Genomic DNA, 18,332 nt, shown 5'->3' with positions numbered 1-18,332 from the left:
GGATATCATGAGCTTTGAGGAAGTGTTATTGGAAAAAACCGTTTGGAGACCAAGGCCTAAGGGATGTTGCCAAGTAACCATGGCTTTCCAGCTGACTGAGAAGTCCTGGCTCTGTCTGCATTAAGCTCGCCTGGCTCCAGAAGCTACCCTGTTGGGGAGTCCACTTGATCTAACTGGCTATTCTGACTTCTCATTTCCTAGGAGTTCAGTAGCATCCTCTGACCTCAGTAACACTGTCCCTCATTTGAACTATTGTGTGTCTGGTGATGGTTGAAGCAAGTAGATTACTTTCCCCTCCTTCTTTCTACTTTCCTTGTGGTAGGCCACCATAGCCATACCACCATCTCTAGGCTAAAATCAAACTTCCATCTGTAAGAGAACAGGGAGTGATAATAAGGAAAAATAAGTGTGCTCCTCTCAAGAAGAAAACTTCAATACCTAAAGACTGTACACAGCCCAGTGAATCCTCTCGTCCCTGCTATCATGTTTCATCAACACCATGTTTCATTAACCAAATGTCAGTGCCATGAGATGAAAATGGCCCTAGCCATTGAAGGGCTGGAACATTCCATGGTATTCTCTGGCTGAGCAATCCATTCTAGAATAGTTCATTTTCTTTCTAAGCATTGGTTCAACTCCAGCCTAGGAGTCCTAGGGTACCAAACTCATTTGGCCCAGGGACTGGTCTAAATATGGCCTTTTCCCCAGACAGAATGGGTCAAGGAGTCCAGTTTGTATTACTATCAGCTATTTAACCCAAACCCTAAAGGGTGGCCCAGATGAGATCACCTTTTTGGAGAAGGAAACATATTAGCCAAAGGAGTGAGAAGATATTTCTTTGACTTTGGACCCATAACTAGGCACCCTAAGAATCCTATTACAAAGAGATGACAGCCCCAGGCCTGCCTGGCTGGCTCAGTTGGTACAGCATGAGATTCTTGATCTCAGAGTCGTGAGTTTGAGCCCCAGTTTGGGTGTAGAGATTACTAAAAAACTAAATAAATAAATTTATAAAATAAAAGAGATTACTGGTCCCTTATGTTGGAAAGGCTAATTTGTGAGAAATGCTTGGGAGAGAGTGCTTTAATCAGAAAGCCTGCTTTGAGTAACCAGTGTCTTCCCACTCCTAGGTCCCTTTGGTGGTATTCAAAAGAGAAAAAGAAATTGCCAGGAAGCTGGAGTTCGATGGCCTGTATATCACTGAACAGCCATCTGAAGATGACATCAAGGGGCAGTGGGACCGCTTGGTAATCAACACACCGTAAGTGTCCCCTCACCTCCGTCCCAAAAAGCAAAAGGAGTTTGTACTGTAAATAGGATGGCCTGTTGTTAACCAGCTTTGGAGACTGGTTAATATTAAGCCTTTTTTGTTGTTGTTGTTGTTTCTAGGACTTGTTTTCTCTACTGTCTTCCTAGTAAAATAGCCTTTGCCACTCAAACACTTGTATTGTATCCCTATGCATTTAACAGGGGACTGGAGGCTGTCAGGGAGTGATGAACTTACTTAACTAAGACCAGATGGTCCAGTTCAGTAATATGGAGCTTTCATGTTCGAGTCATACAGAATGCTTCCCTGGCCCAGGAGTTCCAAGATCATCTGTTCCGTTTCTTCAGAGCACCCATATGGCACAGCAGACCTATGACAGCACCACTCTGAAGGTGTCTCAGAAAAGTAGTCTGGATAGTATTAGAGCTCCTTCCATTGTCATTTGATAGGCAGGTCCTTGGGCAGTTAAAAGAGGACCATCGGAGAGTGCATGGGTGGCTCAGTCGGTTAAGTGTCTGACTCTAGATTTCGGCTCAGGTCATGATCCCAGGGTCGTGGGATGAAGCCCCATGTCAGCACTCCCACACTGAGCGTGGAGCCTGCTTAGGATTCTCTCTCTCCTTGTGTCTCTCTCTAAAATAATTTTAAATCTGGATGGGGGTGCTACCACCTGTGGCTTTAAGCCTGTCTTGGTGCACGTGTATGTAATTAGTACCGTGATGGGAAAGACCATTGATTCTACAGGCAGAAGCGGGCCACCAGATCAGCTCTGTCACTTAGCTCCCTGTGAAAGGGGAAGATAAGGAAGCCTTTTAAGCCATGATTTCCTCCTCATTAATAGAGGCATGAGAATACCTACCACCACCTGAGTCTGGCAGGATCAATGAGTGTACGACACATGACGTGTTGGTATAGGGCACCTGGCACGTGGTAAGCATCAAGCTGTTCGTCATTCCCTTTCCCTACCCGTTCAAAAAATGGCTGCCATCATAGCGAAGGTAATGCCAGTGTGTTCACAACTGGGAAAAGAGAGTTTCAAGAGAAAATAAAGTGCTGAAGGAAAAGAGATAGAGGGCTGCGTTTATAAACAGAGGTGACTGTGCTGAAACCCTTAGCTGTGCCAATTAAAATATGCATGACTGCAAACAGCAACTCTGACTCCAGGGAAAAGAAAATTTCTCCTTATCCAAAGAGGGTCAGGCAAACTGAGGGAGGCAGCTCTATAAAGGCCCAGCTGAGCTTTTTAAAATAGTCTCTAGAAAGGGGAAGAAAAAAAGTGAGCCTGCAAAGCAAAAGCCTGTTCCCCATTCCATGCCCTTGCCAATCGGCTCGAATAAAGAAAAAAAAAAGGGAAAAGTACAAAGCCTGATTTCTGACCCGTTGTCATCACATTACAGAAATTTTGTATATTGTTAAATAATGTGATTCTTTGGTCAGCTTTCTGCAATTAGTAATGATTGTATATGTGACACAGGTGATTTGGCTTAAAAGTCCCAGTAAAAAGGCCAGTTCAGATTCTAGAACTGGATCTAAGGAGATAATAAGACAATACATTAAAACGTCCCAACAAGGGTATTTGTTGATTTGTTTTTTAATTTGAAGTGGCTTAAATGCCCTTGAGTAGAGAAGTGAGTAAATAGCTATTTTTAAATTTTTAGATGAATCTTTTTTTCTACAGTAATGGCATCATAATACATGTAACCTATTTTTTACAGTTAACTATATGTCAGAGAGCTATCTTATTTTTATGTTGTTAAATATACATATAAGAAAACCTAAAATGTATATTTAAAGTATAATAATGAACTACAAGCTTTAAAAAAGGGAACACTGGTGACAGCTTCAAAGTCCTGGGCGTTCTCGCTGCTCATATCCTCCCCCACCCCCACCTAACTACTCTCCTGGCTTCAGTGATAGTCATTCTTTAGCTTTAGTATATATTTTACCTGTTAGGTATGTGTCCGTAGAACCATTGTTTCGTGTCAGCTGTTTTTGAACTTTATGTAAATGGAATGATGCTGTATGCATTTTCTGTCATTTAAATCTGTCATTCAGCAGTGCATCTGGGAGCTCACCCAGGTCGATGTGTGTCGCCATAGTTTGGTCATTTTCAATACTGTAACATTTTCCATTATATAAGTACTTATCATGTATATGTCATGTATGTATACATTTTCCTGGCAGTGGGTACTTCAACTGTTCCTAGTTTCTGGCTCTTACAAACAGGGGGACAATGAATACTTTTATACCTGATGCTCAAGTAAAAGAGCTTCTCTAGGGTAGATGTCAAGAGAGGGATTTGCCGAATAGTAAGGTATGCAAGTGTTTGCCTTGATTAACATTCCAACCAGCACTGGAGGAGAGTTCCTGCTTCTCTGCCTTTTTGCCACACTTGTTAAGATACTCAGATAATTTTGCCAATTCAGTAGGTGTGTCATAGCATCTCACCATGCATTTTTTTTAATTTCTAAAGAGGTTGAGCATTTTATATTATTTTCTGACCATTCTATATAGAAGTAGCATTTATTTATGCATTTCCCTTCTGAAGGCCATGTTGTCTACCTCACGCTTCAAGTAAAGGATAGTATCAAGTAAAACTATGTTTTCTGCCTTCAAGATGCTTACCTACCTAGTCAGGGGACAGGAATACTCAGACCACGGTAAGATCATATCTTTGAAATGGTCTTGCCTGGAACCTTCAGTCCACAGACCTGTGGCATCAGTTGTGAGATTGTCCACTTAGGACAAAATGTGACCAAGGCCGAGGTGTACATTAAGACCATTTGTATAACGCATTTAAGAGAAAGGGGATATGAGTGTGGATAGAGGAAGCCCGGATTGATTTTTATTTGCTTATTTTAGGCTCTGAATGTAATGCATGAAAAAAAATCAAGTAGAAAAATGTACAAAGAAGAAATAATCACTTCCATTCCTCCAGAGATAAAATCTATTACCAGCTCACTTTGTAAACCTAGGATCTGTTTTTGCTTTTAAGTGGCATTTGGATGTTTGAAACAAAGAAATTGGTTTAGTTTCCCCCTTCCCCCTCTCCCCACAAAGCAAAAAATAAAATAAAATAAAACATAAGATAAATTGTCAGCCTGTTGTGGGAGAAGTGGCATTTGATCAGGGTTCTTCTTCTGAGAGGCCCATGAATAGAGGGATGTCCTCACTTTCTTAGCACCAGCTTGGGTGGTCTTCATAAAATAAGAGACTGTTGTGTTCCAGAGGCAATAAGAGTGACTCAAACTAAGGAAAACAGAAGTAAGAATGCCTGCACCAAGGGTCAGAGGTTCCTTGGCTGCAATCTAGACTCACAGTGAACTCTCCCAGGAAAGATCGGTTTCATTATGGAAAGGAGAAAAGTAGCTTAAATGGTTTTGGTCAAGCTACCCCAAAATGACAGTCCTGCCTTAATTTGAACAATGACAATTTGCAGGGGAGCTGGTATGAGTTACAGGGCTCTGGGTGGAAATTTCCTCTGAGGGGTTAGGAGTAGTATGGTAGAGGGGACCACGTCCAAAAGACAAGAGGGGTCTAATTCCCTGAGAAAAGCAGACCCCACGGGGCTACATGGGAATGGAGAATAGAGTGGATGAGCAGCGCTCTAGTTAAGAAAAACCCCACGCACAGGAACAAAAGATGATTCCATACTGGAAACTTCATAGTTAGGGACCTTGTCTACAATTTCCACCACTCTATCTCTATCATCTACCCCAGGTACCCACATAAAGTTAGATACTCAGTGAATGAAGGTTGAATGCGTGTGTTTTCCTATAGACTTTTGTTTCTAGTTATACGGGGATCAGGAAACATAGAACTGTTTCTGTCTAGTCTGCTGTGACAGTGTCTGGCTTTTTACCATAATTTCCAAGTAGAAAATGCAGAGTGGCTCTCCAGTATTCCAGAAGTCAACACAAAGAAGCAAAACCATAAATCACACCTGTGGCAACTCTGACCTTCAATCAGTCTGAATTCTTGAATGAGCCGGACAAAACCCAAGGAGATCCTAGATCCAGACACAGATGGCAAAGCTTCTTGATGTGCTTGCCTTGATGTTAAGAATCTCCCTTTTTTGTTTTTCAGATCTTTTCCTAATAACTACTGGGACAAGTTTGTAAAGAGAAAGGTAGGCCTTGTCAGCTGGGAGTGGGGACGGGGCCGGGGGCTGGGGTGCCAGGGAGAGTTCCATGACCACCAAGGAAATGTAGATTTTTTTTTTAAGTTCTTCATCTACAAATATGAATAAATTTTATGTTGTTTTTATGATGGTAGCTCAAAAAGAGTAAGTCACAGAAGGTTTTTTTTTTATGAACATATGTAGGTTTTGGCACCATTCCTATAATCATCTGCCCTAAATAGCTTAATACAATCACTGCTTTCTGCATACTAGTTTCTTTCTCTGCTCCAAAAAGAGTTATCAGCTTGAAAAAAAAAAAAAAAAAAACAACGTTTTTCACTTATCTCTGTCACTTCTGTTTTCTCCAAGGGTTATTTTCTTTTTAATTTTCCTGTTGCATTTTGAAACATGTCTTTATCAGTCCCTTGAAAGAGCCCAGAGTGTTTTGAAGACCTCGAGACCAGAGAAGACACTGCTGGTGTTGAGGGGCCCGAGCTCACCCTGTTGTCTGCTCTCTTCAGGTGATCAACAAGTACGGTGATCTCTATGGAGCGGAACGCATTGCTGAACTCCTGGGATTGGACAAAAATGCCCTTGACTTCAGCCCGGTAGAAGAAAGCAAAGCAGAGGCAGCCTCTCTGGTGTCATGGTACAGAGCTTAGGAGTTTAAATCCAAAGTCCGGCCCTAGTGGATCCTTTGACTTTCCAGCCATCCTCTGCATGCCAGAGGGAGGAACTGCACAATGTCTGTGTGCTCTCAGGCTCTGGTCTGGCTTAGGTGTTTCTTCTAGGTTCTAATATAATGAGAGAACACTGCCTTAAAAAATGTAAAGACTGATCAGCTTTTATGCCTGATAGAGCTGAAAGAGAAAGACTAATTAAAATTTCAGGATGTATGATTCAACCATTCTCGGTCTCATAGGGAACATATACAATTTGCTAAACTCAGAGCCGTATTTAGATTATTAAACCTGAGAGGAAAAAAAACTGAAAAATTTCCCCTTATTAAACACTTAACTACATTCTGACATTTATAAGTTTTAAAATTACTTGTCCCCTTTAGGCTGAGTTCCATCGACATGAAGTACCACATCTGGAAGCTGGGAGTTGTTTTTACCGATAACGTAAGTATGGCATGTGGAAAAACAAGATTCTGTGCTACAGGGCCAGGGATTTCATTAGATGCCATCGGGTGACAGGCTAGGGAGGGTGCCAAGAAAGATTCAGTGACTGCTTATGAAAGATGGAGCGCCTTCCCCGTAGTGTAAGGTGGATGGGCTTTCACTTGCTCTGTTCCCAAAGATTAGGGGAATAAATGACTCACTGGGCCCACCATGAGGCCCAAATGCCTGGAAAGTTGCTAAATTGCCTCTATTTCCACAGTCCTTTCTCTACCTTGCCTGGTACACAACCATGTCAATCCTGGGCCACTACAATAACTTCTTCTTTGCTGCCCATCTGCTAGACATTGCCATGGGCTTCAAGACGCTGAGGACCATTCTGTCATCTGTAACTCACAACGGCAAACAGGTATTGGGTTTATACTGATGCAGAGCAGGAGGGGCCTAGATATGGCTAGGGGAAAAAAACCAACAGCAGGTAGTATGCTAGTGTACAACTGTGGGTCATGGTGTATAGTACACCGTTCCTGGCCAAACACTTGAACTAATAGATTGTTTTTGCAAACTTGCAGCTGTCACTTAAGAGGTGTAAGACCTTGGTTTAGAAACCCTGAACATTTAATCAACCAGGAAAACGGGGGAGGAAGGCAGGTGATGGGCATCTCAGAATCACTTGGGAGACATTTTTTAGGTTTACCCTTTCCTGCATGAATCTGATACACTCCGTGAGGGTTGGTACGTAGGCTATGTAGTTAGAAAACCCCCCAGGCACATGCTTCTGATTAAGAAGCAATGACTTAGACGTATATATATACGTACATATATGTCTATATCTCTCTCTATATATATATAGTCATGGCTAGGTCCAGCCTCATTACTATCCAGTCTGTCTTCTAGAGTGCTGTCAGGGTCAGTACCTTGATTAAAATCCTCTAATGGCTCCTTCTGTCCGTAAACTCGAACTCTTTAGCATTTCTTTCCTCATTAAGTACAACTTCATCAATTAGACATGAGTTCCCACACATCTCTAAACGTTTGTATAGGAAAGGGAGAAAAGAAAGAACGTAAAATGTGCCTGCCTTTGAACAGCCATTAGGAAAACTGTATGGAAATTTCTCAAAAAATTAAATGAAGAGGGTCACCTGGGTGGCTCAGTCGGTGAAGCACCTGACTTCAGCTCAGGTCATGATCTTGTGGTTCGTGGGTTCAAGCCCCACGTCAGGCTACATGCTAACAGCTCAGAGCCTGGAGCCTGCTTCAGATTCTGTGTCTCCCTCTCTCTCCTCCCCTCCTCTACTTACACTCTGTCTCTCTTTCTCAAAAATAAACATTAAAAACATTTTTTTTAAAGAAGGAAACTAGTGATCCCAACAACATAGATGGGCCTTGAGGGCATTAATGCTAAGTCAGATAAGTTAGACACAGAGATAGAAATACTGTATGATCTCACTTACATGTGGAATCTAAAGAAATTCAACTCCTAGAACCAAAGAGTAGAATGATGGTTCCCAAGGTCTGGAGGAAATGGAAGTGTTGCTCAGAGTACAGACTTGCAGTTATGACGAATAGATGCTGGGGATCTAATATAAAACATGGTGCTTATAGTTAAAAATCCTGTATCGTATACTTGAAATTTGCTAAGAGAGTAGATCTGACGTGTTCTCCCACACACACACACACACATACAATAATGGTAACTGTGTGAGGTGACAGATATATTAATTAACTTGATTGCAGTATCATTTTACAACACCTATTAAATCATCATCTTGTATGCCTTCAAAAAAATAGGGATTCCAACTAGAAGAAAAAATTCAAAGTCAAATTGACTTTTGATTGTTCTAAAATGAAAGGTGTCAGAAGCAGATCTATAAATACGGAGAACCAGTGGTTTGCCAGGGGGAAGGGCGTTGTGGGTCCAGGCTTCCGGTTATGGGATGAACAAGCCGTGGTGATAACAGGCTCAGCATAGGGAATGTATAGTCAGTGGTACTGTCATACCATTAAGTGGCGACAGATGGTAACTACGTTTGTGCTGAGCATGGCACAACATAGAGAGATGTCGGATCACTATGTTGTACACCTGAAACTAATGTACCATTATCAACTATACTCAAATTTTCTGAAACATACAAGGTACTAGATCACCAAGTATTAGGGTGGTCTGTTTCTTCTAGGTTTCTGGAAGTAGGGACAGCCAATGCTTCTTGTTTTAGTTGATGATAAGAACAGAGGAAAGCTGGAGGTAGAAATTGCTGCCACATATAAGCCCCTAAAGTTCGGGGATGTAATGACAGACCCTGTGATGTAGATGTTCACTTCGTGTGTTAAATGCTTCCTTATAGGTTCCTGGGAGAAAGGCCATGGTGTATTTTCACATGTGTGTCTTGGAAAGTTTGATCCTATAAAGGCAGTGTTTCCTAAAGTGTGATCTGTGGAATACCAGTTCTACAGTATGTTCTTATACAATTAGTTTCGTCCCCTTGACTCTCAGATATTGAAACTTCAGTTTTTATTGATTTGGCTTTATGGCATTACACAAAACTGTACCTTCACTGGAAAGGGTAAACAATGAATTTTTTATATGGGCTTGCTGAATAAACTCTGGCAAGATTATAAAAACCAAAGAAACCAAAAACATGTCCAGCTTGTGCTGTGGGCCAGGTACTGTGACAGGCTCACACGTACCTTGTAAGGTAGATGTTATGCTCACCTAACAGATAAGCAAACTGAAGTTCAGAGAGGCTAAGTATCTCACCCAAGACCACACAGCTGCTAAGTGGCAGAACTAGTCCATTTCTCCCTTGGTGCAAAGCCCAGGTTTTTTCTGTTTCTAAAACCAACTGCCTTCTGTGAGGTCTGCTGTCTGAGGTTTGGTAAGTTACTATTCACCATTCAAAGCAGCCTTTGAATATTTTCTTGTATTCATAAAGGTTGTGATCTTCCTAGCTCCGGCTCAGCCCTCATATGGGCCAGATGAGCTGGTGCTGCCTCGTTCTCATTTGTGGTACTTCCTGAAGCCTGGAAATAAGCAAGCCCTATGACCCCTGCAAAGGTTTTAGGCAGATTTCTTGATTATGAGAAATGTCACTTTGCTAAGCCACCATAAATAATTCTTGTAGTAATTTCAGAGCTGTGGCAGTTATCCACTCATGGTTACTTATGAAAATGTGTGATGTGGGGTCACCCATCAATCCAAAGAACCTTTAATTTCTTTATTAAAAACATTTTTTAATGTTTGTTCAGTTTTGTTTTTTTAAAGAGAGAGAGAAACAGAGCATGAGTGGGGTTGGGGCAGAAAGAGAGACATAGAATTTGAAGCAGGCTCCAGGCTCTGAGCTGTCAGCACAGAGCCAAACGGGGGGCTTGAACCCACAAACCGTGAGATTGTGATCTGAGCTGAAGTTGGACACTTATCAACTGAGCCACCCAGGGGTTCCAACCTTTCATTTCTTTAGAAGCAGAGTAGAAGCCAGATCGTGAAGCCTCAGGTCACTGCTCTCTCTGTAAAACACCAAGGGAACCTCCTCCTAGCACTGTTCCTATTCTGTCCTAACGGCCTTCGTAGATGACTTAACCCAGTGCCACAGCCAGGCATGTGTCTGCCACGGCTGCCATGACAGAACACCAAGCCAGGTGGCCCAAACTATGGACATTCATCTCCTCTCCATTCACGATGCTGGAAGTCTAAGATCTCTTGTTAGACTCTGGGTAGACTCTGTTTCCTCGGAGGCCTCTGTCCTTGCCGCCCTCTTGCTTTGTCACTTGCTCTTCCCTCGGTGCCTGCAGCTCCTGGTTCTCGTTGTGTCCTAACATCCTCCTCTTGTAAGAACTCCAGGTAGATCAGAGCGGGGCCAATTCTCCATGCCTCATTCTCATTACCTCTTTATGGGTCTGACCTCCATATTCAGTCTGCTGGAGGTGAGGAATTTAATCTACAAGCCCCCAGAGTTCCTGTCTTCTCCCCATAGCCTGGTTTCTCCCCCTGCAGTAGAGCAGCCTTTGCTGCTACCCCTTGTCCCCTTTCTTGTTGCCTTGGGGTCTCTGAGAACCTCTAAGGTGGAGAAAACTCACCTCCTTTCTCCTATCTCCCCCTTTCCCCGCCCCCCCCCCCACCGCCCTGCTCGCAGCTGGTTCTGACTGTGGGTCTCCTGGCCGTGGTGGTTTACCTCTACACCGTGGTGGCCTTCAACTTTTTCCGCAAGTTCTACAACAAAAGTGAAGATGACGATGAACCCGATATGAAGTGTGATGACATGATGACGGTGAGAGGCCCCCTACTCCACGGGCCAGATGGTCACCGGCCTCCCTGGGTAGAAAGGGCCTGGGGTGGGGAAGAGCCCAAAAGTTACAGTGCACAACAGAGGCTAGAGCAGAATACACGTCTCTGAAAGGGAGAAGCGTCCAGGAAAGAGAGGGATGGATGGAAACAGGGTTCAGGAGCACTCACCTCAACCCAGGTGGAAAGAGCACACTGCAGAGGGGGTCTCTGTCACCTCCATTTGTGGTAAAGATGTGAATTACCTGTGTCTGAATGTGGACAGACACGCATCTAGATTTCTTGCAAGTCAAGCTTTGTTTGGTTCTTTCTCTCTGAGGTCCGGGGGTGTAGTCTCATGAATCTGGTGCCCAATTTATTTCAGCAAACCCAAAGTGATTTTTTCAGAATGGCCACTATAGTCTGAGGAAACGTGAGCAGCAGGCTTGCAGGGTGAGCACTTCCTGTCAGGCCAACCACGAGCGGGCAAGAAGAACACAGCTCCTCTGGGGAGCCGGCCAAGTGGCACTTGCATCTGTAGATGTCCTAATGACCAGATTTCTGGCAAACACCGTGTGTCAGGGACAGATGCCACCGAACTGCCCTAGCCTGTGACCACTTAAAACCATTAACACTCTGGTGAAAAACTCTCCTTATGCTTTCTCAGGGCAGGTACCCCTCTTAGCAATACAACAGTTGCTAGAACACCAGTGTGACCAGCATGTGTCTCCGTGCTGTCCCTGCCTTTCCCTCTGAACCTCACACCTCCAGGCAGGACGGATGGGGGAGCCCTGCTCTGGGAATCCAGCAAGAGAACAGAAGTCTTTTCTCAGAACCTGCAGGAACGCCTGCCCTCCCGGGTACACAGAGAACGCGGCCTTTTCGGGAGGCTGGCACCTGAAAGGAGGGTAAAATGAGCATCTGGCAAATGCGTGCTCATCAGGGCCCAAACTAGTTTTAAATTATACATCCTACATGAATTCTCTTCCAGGTGTCAAAATAGGCCAGAACTTTTTTTTCTTAATGAGCAAATAATATCTTTTAAAGGCTACATGAACCCAGTCTTTACACCTTTCGACACCCCACACTGACTAGAGGGTGCAGCAGATAGCAGCTAGCAGCAAAATGCTGACATCACCAGAGAGGGCCTGTGTCCTGCCTCAGGGCTGTCATACTTCGACCCGATTGTGTGAAGGATCGGACCATCTTGTTAAAGCCAGAACTCCATGACTTTTACCTGAATTGCCATTATCTTTCTTCTCTAGTGTTACCTATTCCACATGTATGTGGGAGTGCGAGCGGGAGGTGGCATTGGAGACGAAATTGAAGACCCTGCTGGTGATCCCTATGAAATGTACCGCATTGTTTTTGACATCACCTTCTTCTTCTTTGTCATTGTCATCTTGCTGGCCATCATTCAAGGTATGGTTACTAGTTAGATTAAGTGTGAACAGGCCCTTTTAGATCTCGTTCTTTCTGTATCTGTGACATTTTATATAGAGGTTTGTACATTTAGTTACCTGTTAATTCAGTAAACATTTATTGCCTGTCTACTGTATGCAAGGATTTGGCTGTATGTAAAACCAAAGATATAGGCACTGACATAGAAACTTGAGAATGCCAACAGAGGACTCCCCCCTCCCCCCATCATCCCCCACTCTGGTGGTTTCCTTCTCCTTCTGCTCCCTCGATCTCTCCGGGGTTAGTCTTGTCCCACAGCCTCGTGGTTCCTGCCCTTATTTTTCCTCCTAGGCACTAGAGTAGAGGAGGAACAGAGAAAGGAGCTATGAGAGAGTGACATGTTTTTTGTCTTTTGCGGGGAGGGGTACTGCTATTTTTAGTCAACAGCTTGTCAGGAATTAGAGAAAGATGATGAATTTAGTTTGAGTCACACCAAGTTGAGATACCTATAAACATGCAGGCGTTGGGGGCTAATAAGTGGTTAACTTTAATAAGTCTTTCAAGAGACCCGTCAGGAATGGAATAGGATAGAAATAATGTAGTAAGCACACATAAAATAAACATAAAAACAATAAACAAAATGAAACAGTCCAAATGGGAAACATCAGTGCTGGTGATTAAAGATGTGAACCGAGAGGAGACGTTCTGGAAGGAGAAGCAAAGAACCTGAAGAAGAATCTTTATCTGCATCACTGTCAAAGGGGAAGAGCCCACAAGACTGGAAACGGAATGGCCCAGGGACGAGCCCAGTGGGGCAAGGAGTCTGTGGTTAGCCTCCAATACTGCAGAAAGGTGGAGGAAGGGGAAGAATGCGAAATGGTTAGCCCAGATGCAGTATTTGAAAACACAACTATTTTTTCTGATTTTGCTTTAATCATTTAGCCTTGATAATTCACTTTTTTTACAAAACAGCATGGTCTCAACCATTGAACCACTGGCCCCAGCCACTAAACAGATTCTTTTAAACACTTTATCTTTGTCTTTAAAATACCAGGTCTTATTATTGATGCTTTTGGAGAGCTAAGAGACCAGCAGGAACAGGTGCGAGAAGATATGGAGGTAACGTTCAACCAGTTCCAACTCTATTTTTGTAGTTTTAGAGTATGGGGTTTTGTGGGGCAGGGCCAAAGAGAGGGGACAGAGGATCCAAAGTGGGCTCTGAGCTGACAGCAGTGAGACCGATGTGGGACTTGAACTCACGAACCGCGAGATCATGACCGGAGCCAAAGCCAGACGCTCAACTGACTGAGCCACCCAGCTGTCCCGCAAATGGATTTTTTAAATAAAAGGGTCTGCTATCATTACGGGTCAGTCTTAGGCTATCACTACCAACAAAGTTTTCTTTGCCATCCCCACCCTGTTCCCTGCACCTGCCTGCCAGCTCTGGACATTTCTTCTGTGCTGCCCTCCTTGCTCTGCACCCTACCCTATCCATCCCTGGCACCTCCACCACATCCCCCGGTTGGGCAAGAGCAAGCATCCTAAGCTAGCAAGGAGCTAGGTAGGGGACACTGGGAAGCGGATGACTAATAGCCCAACACATTAAGGAGAGAAGTGTTGTTCATTGTCTCTCAATTCAGTCAGAGATCGTCTGCTTGTAATGACGCACGTGCTAATGCCTTTACTCATTCTCTTCTTAGACTAAATGTTTCATCTGCGGAATTGGCAATGACTACTTTGACACGATCCCTCATGGCTTTGAAACACACACCTTACAAGAGCACAACTTAGCCAACTACTTGTGAGTACCCTTGCTCAACGGAGGGGACAGTGGCCGGGGGGGAAGGAGTGGCAGGGTAAAATCCTAAATATCACCTCTGTGGGTGCCATTTCTGCCTACTCCTCTGAAAAAGTAGAGGCGGGATTTGGAAAAAATTTCCAGGAGCCCCCAAGAGCCTGCATCTTTGTCCCTATTCTCTGCCTCTCCCCGCTGGTGATGAACGGGTGCTGTGGGCCATTCCTGCTGGTAGCAAAGGTCAGCCACTCCCCCCGGGATCAGACCCCATCCCTTCTTAAGGCACTATAACTACAGCAATTTCTCTTTCTCTCCTGGACTTTTCCTATCACCATACACGTGTTCTTTTTGAAAATCCTAAAAGAAAAATGGCCACAGTCCCACTTTTACTCCTGGCCATTATCACCCTGCTTCTTTCTCTCGCTTTCAGCAAAACGTAAAGTGTCTATGTTTACCACCTCCACTTTTTCTCTTCCCATTTTCCAGTGAGCCCATTCTGGTCAGGCCTTGCTCCCCACCAGGCCACACGTGCCTCTGTCAGGGCGGTGGGCGCCCTGCGTGTGGCTGGATTCCATGGGCAGTTTGCAGGCCTCACCCTGCCCCTCTGCCCTCTCATTGAACATACGAACTCCATGAGCTTGGGATACTTGTGGGTGTTTCCTACTGCTCTGTCCCAGTGCCTAGAGCCTGGCACCCAGGTAGCTCCAGTAAGTATTTACTGGTTCTGAGGTAGAGCATTCACTTAAAAGCAAGTTATTCAGAGCCTGTTATGTGCTATGGCCCACCTACAAAGCCTATACCTTATGGAGAATATAGATTACCTGACAATACCAAATCGCTATGTGGTCATTTTCAAGAAAAGAAAAAAACCGGCTCCCTGGCCTACCTCTTCCCCTCTGGGTCTACATTTTATTGTTTAGGAAAAATGAATCTTTCTTTAGGATGGAACAGGCCTAGCCTTTGGGAAAGGTGTTACTGTCAAAGAGAAGTACCAAAGACCTATCTTTTTGCTAGGATGGGAGTTTAAGAAAAAAACACAAGTTTAAGAAATCCTAAAAGGAACAAAAACTGAAAAAAAAGCTTTAGCATACTCGTCCTCAAGTCCTGAGTATTCATGATGGTTAATTTTCAGTAAGAGAATTTTAGTCTTAATGGAGGTGAGTGGGATGGATGTCTTTCTATAAAAGGGGAGCACTTGTCAGGACCCATGAATAGAAAAATGTGAAATGGTGCTGTCCATGTCTACGTCTTCCCAGATCACTATGTACTATAATAGTCTCCCTTCTGGCTCCATGCAGCTCAGGCAGCAAGCTTGAGAGAGTCCACCTTATTCATGTTTGAAACTCCCCCCTAAAAACAGTGCTTTGTCAAAGAAATGTGCTAGGAAAGGAGTAATCCCCTTACGTGCCCAAGTCTCGAACGTCAAGATATTGGCCATGCTTTCTTAGTCCAATCAAGGAAAAGGGAGGAAGAAACCAAATCTATTTATAGCTTCTAAAGCTATAAACCTGAGGATGCCCCGAGAGAAGGTGAAGTCTGGGGCTCGGGTTCTCCCCACCTCCAACTACGTCACAGTTCTATGCTTGGAGGGCAAGAGACCAGCTCACTGGGAAGCCATCTCTGAGATCATGCACTGAGAGCTGAAGGATCGGCCCCAGCCTCCATGGATACCTGAGTGTTCCAGACAAGCAGACTGAAACCTTGGACCCGGCCCCGTTAGAACAAGTGAGACTACACGGACATTTCTCCCATATCCATAATACAAAGAAACTATTTCTGAAGAGTCACAGCAACTTAAATACTTTGCACCTTTTCCATGACCGAGACACACACACATAATTTCAGTTCTCCATTTGCCTATTAACAGTTTTGGAGTTTTGGTCACCATTTTATGGTTTAGGATTTTTTAAAAAGATCATCATCTTAGCTCAAGGTTCGGAACAAAAGACTTTCCCCTCACAAAAAGAGTAACCAAAGTAATGTCTTTTTCACACTTACTATACCTTTTTTCCCTTGTTCCAGGTTCTTCCTGATGTATCTGATTAACAAAGATGAAACAGAACACACGGGTCAGGTGAGAAATAAAGTATCCTAAATCATAGCCCTGCAGTCTAGAGTTTTCTGCACTTTGAATTAGATTGAGTAAATACAGTACATTAGAAAACATATGTGACAAAACACCACTCTTCCCATGACTACATGAACTCATAGCCAGTGAGGGAAATGGTCTGAGTCTTGTCACAGAAGGGTTAGCCATGCTTGTCCTCTGGATGGTGGGTTATGGGTGTCGGTTTTGTTTGGCTACATTTTGTAACTTTCAGTCATGATTTCACTTGCTTTTGTAATAACAACAAAAAGAAAATGCCCTGAGGTTAACAAAAGAAATAATTTTTTGATTTAAAAAAAAAAAGAACCATAGCCCTATATTAAGAGTTTCCTTTTCAGAAGTCTTGAGACTCACTAGAGCATCAGAGGTCTGAGGCAGACCAGTGCCTCCCTTTATGTCTCACATGCAGTTTTCCTCTGTGTTATTCCGCCATCTTTTTGGGACCTTAGAAGCCTCCATCATTAAGCAACCCCAGTCTATTCCTAAAGACTTTCTGGTTATCCTTCCCAGCTAACACTGACATTTTCTAAATCCTTATGGTTACTGCTTCACAGTAGAATAGGTGGAGGTGGGGAGAACGTTACAGAGAAAAAGACGAGGAGGAGCTGAGTGGGCGGCTTAACAAAGAGTAAAATGGGCTGAGAGACAGCCTGAGAAAGATAACCACCTCATGTGTGGGTGACACAGGGAATGTGGAGGTGTGAGTAGTATGAGTGAAAGTATGTGTCAAAAGGGGCTCTAAGTAGAAGAAATGCAAAGATAGAGAACTAGGGAAGAGAAGATGATAGGCTATCAAATATTCAAACATCCTCAGAGTTGTAGGAAAACTTCACAGCTCACACACTTGAGAGGCAGCTGGTTCTAGCTCTGCCTTCAGTGCTCCAGGCATCTACCTGGGCTAGCACTGGTAACTGTCCCCTCACTGTGCATTCTTCTGCCTTCTACCAATGGCATAGAATCGGCTTATTTCTAAATCTTTAAGTGTTTTTACTGTAAATCATTGCTTGGTGACCAGTGTTTTGAGGTGGGGGGAGGGGGGGGAGGACATTCTGCTCTCAAAATAGCCTGGGCTGGGAACAGAGCAAGGAAGAAGGTTCTAGTTGGGCCTCCTATAACTAACTAAAACTCCCTCACCATTCCCAAAGGGAGACCTGCAAAGTAAAAACCTGGGTTTTAGCTTACTGTGGTTTCAAAAGAAGTACCCTTTGTTCCCATTATTTCAGGAATCTTATGTCTGGAAAATGTACCAAGAAAGGTGCTGGGATTTCTTCCCGGCTGGTGACTGCTTTCGGAAACAATATGAAGATCAGCTTGGATAAATCAGAGAGAAACTCCACAGTTCTGGACGGCCAACTTCAGTGAAATAAATCTTTTTACAGTTCTGCAAAATATTTGAAGTGTGACATATTCTAAATGCCTCCCTTACGAGACAGTCTTTGTTAAAACTATGGGATATCATGGAATTGATTTGGCTTTTTGTGCCTAATGGACACAGCCCTGTGGGAGACAACCTCTCCGAATGTTAAAAGACAGCAAAGAATCCAGGAATCTATAGTTAAATACCTTCAAGTTTTTCAGTTGTAATGGAACTAGTCTGTCGCAATGGCATTCATTGAGGAAAGGACTAGAAATATGAAGTCGTCGATGCACAATATCTAAAATTTTACACACTTGAATGTCACATGACAGGATCCACTAGTGACTCATGATCTGAACTATAGAAAAACATCTTAACTGCAAATTTCTCCCATGGTACTTGCTGGTGAATGTATTCAGAATCAGCTTGAAAAGCTTTAAGCAGTTAAAGAAATAGGAAAAAAAAAAAAACACACTTTGTCGACACTGAAATATCGATTAAGTGCCTTAAAATCTCTTTAGATATAGCTATGCAAATTTTTTATGTTTATGTTCCAGACGGACACAGTTCCATTAATTAGTTGTGTTGATCTTCCGTCTTTACGAAACTGCACTTGAAGGTTATTCATAAAGTTTTGTTTTTCAGTAACAGCTTGTCAACTGCTGTTATTAGAAGTACTGTACTGAAAATTCAGAAGAAGTTCAATCTTATGCCAAATTGAGTACTGCTTTCTGGTCCCCTTGTAAGTAGTGGAGCTGCTGTGTTTAGGTGAATCTCCTTACATAAAAGGAAGTGCCCACTGCAATAAAGTAATACACCCCACTCCCTGGCGTTGGCCTCCTGTGTTGCACCTTTCCGGCTGACTCTTTCCCAGTTGTCCCAGTGGGGCTGTAAAGGACAGGACAC

At 43.5% G+C, this 18,332-nt stretch overlaps 1 protein-coding gene across 1 annotated transcript in view; it reads left to right on the top strand.

Annotated features, from left to right (window-relative positions):
- RYR3 (ryanodine receptor 3) overlaps positions 1-18,243 on the top strand; it is a 364,667-nt gene extending 346,424 nt beyond the window's left edge. The window contains exons 94-104 of the mRNA XM_039247258.1: positions 1,131-1,261; positions 5,354-5,396; positions 5,909-6,036; positions 6,451-6,511; positions 6,771-6,917; positions 10,639-10,773; positions 12,032-12,188; positions 13,222-13,286; positions 13,868-13,968; positions 15,985-16,036; positions 17,293-18,243. Coding sequence (XP_039103189.1) covers positions 1,131-1,261; positions 5,354-5,396; positions 5,909-6,036; positions 6,451-6,511; positions 6,771-6,917; positions 10,639-10,773; positions 12,032-12,188; positions 13,222-13,286; positions 13,868-13,968; positions 15,985-16,036; positions 17,293-17,388 — 1,116 coding nt within the window. The 3' untranslated portion in view covers positions 17,389-18,243. The remainder of the gene's footprint in view (positions 1-1,130; positions 1,262-5,353; positions 5,397-5,908; positions 6,037-6,450; positions 6,512-6,770; positions 6,918-10,638; positions 10,774-12,031; positions 12,189-13,221; positions 13,287-13,867; positions 13,969-15,984; positions 16,037-17,292) is intronic.
- The last annotated feature ends 89 nt before the right edge of the window (positions 18,244-18,332 follow it).

The sequence above is a fragment of the Hyaena hyaena genome, unplaced genomic scaffold (genome assembly GCF_003009895.1).
Source record: "Hyaena hyaena isolate Hyena2069 unplaced genomic scaffold, ASM300989v1 scaffold_292, whole genome shotgun sequence".
Lineage (NCBI taxonomy): Eukaryota > Metazoa > Chordata > Mammalia > Carnivora > Hyaenidae > Hyaena > Hyaena hyaena.
This window is presented reverse-complemented; position numbering and strand designations above follow the sequence as displayed.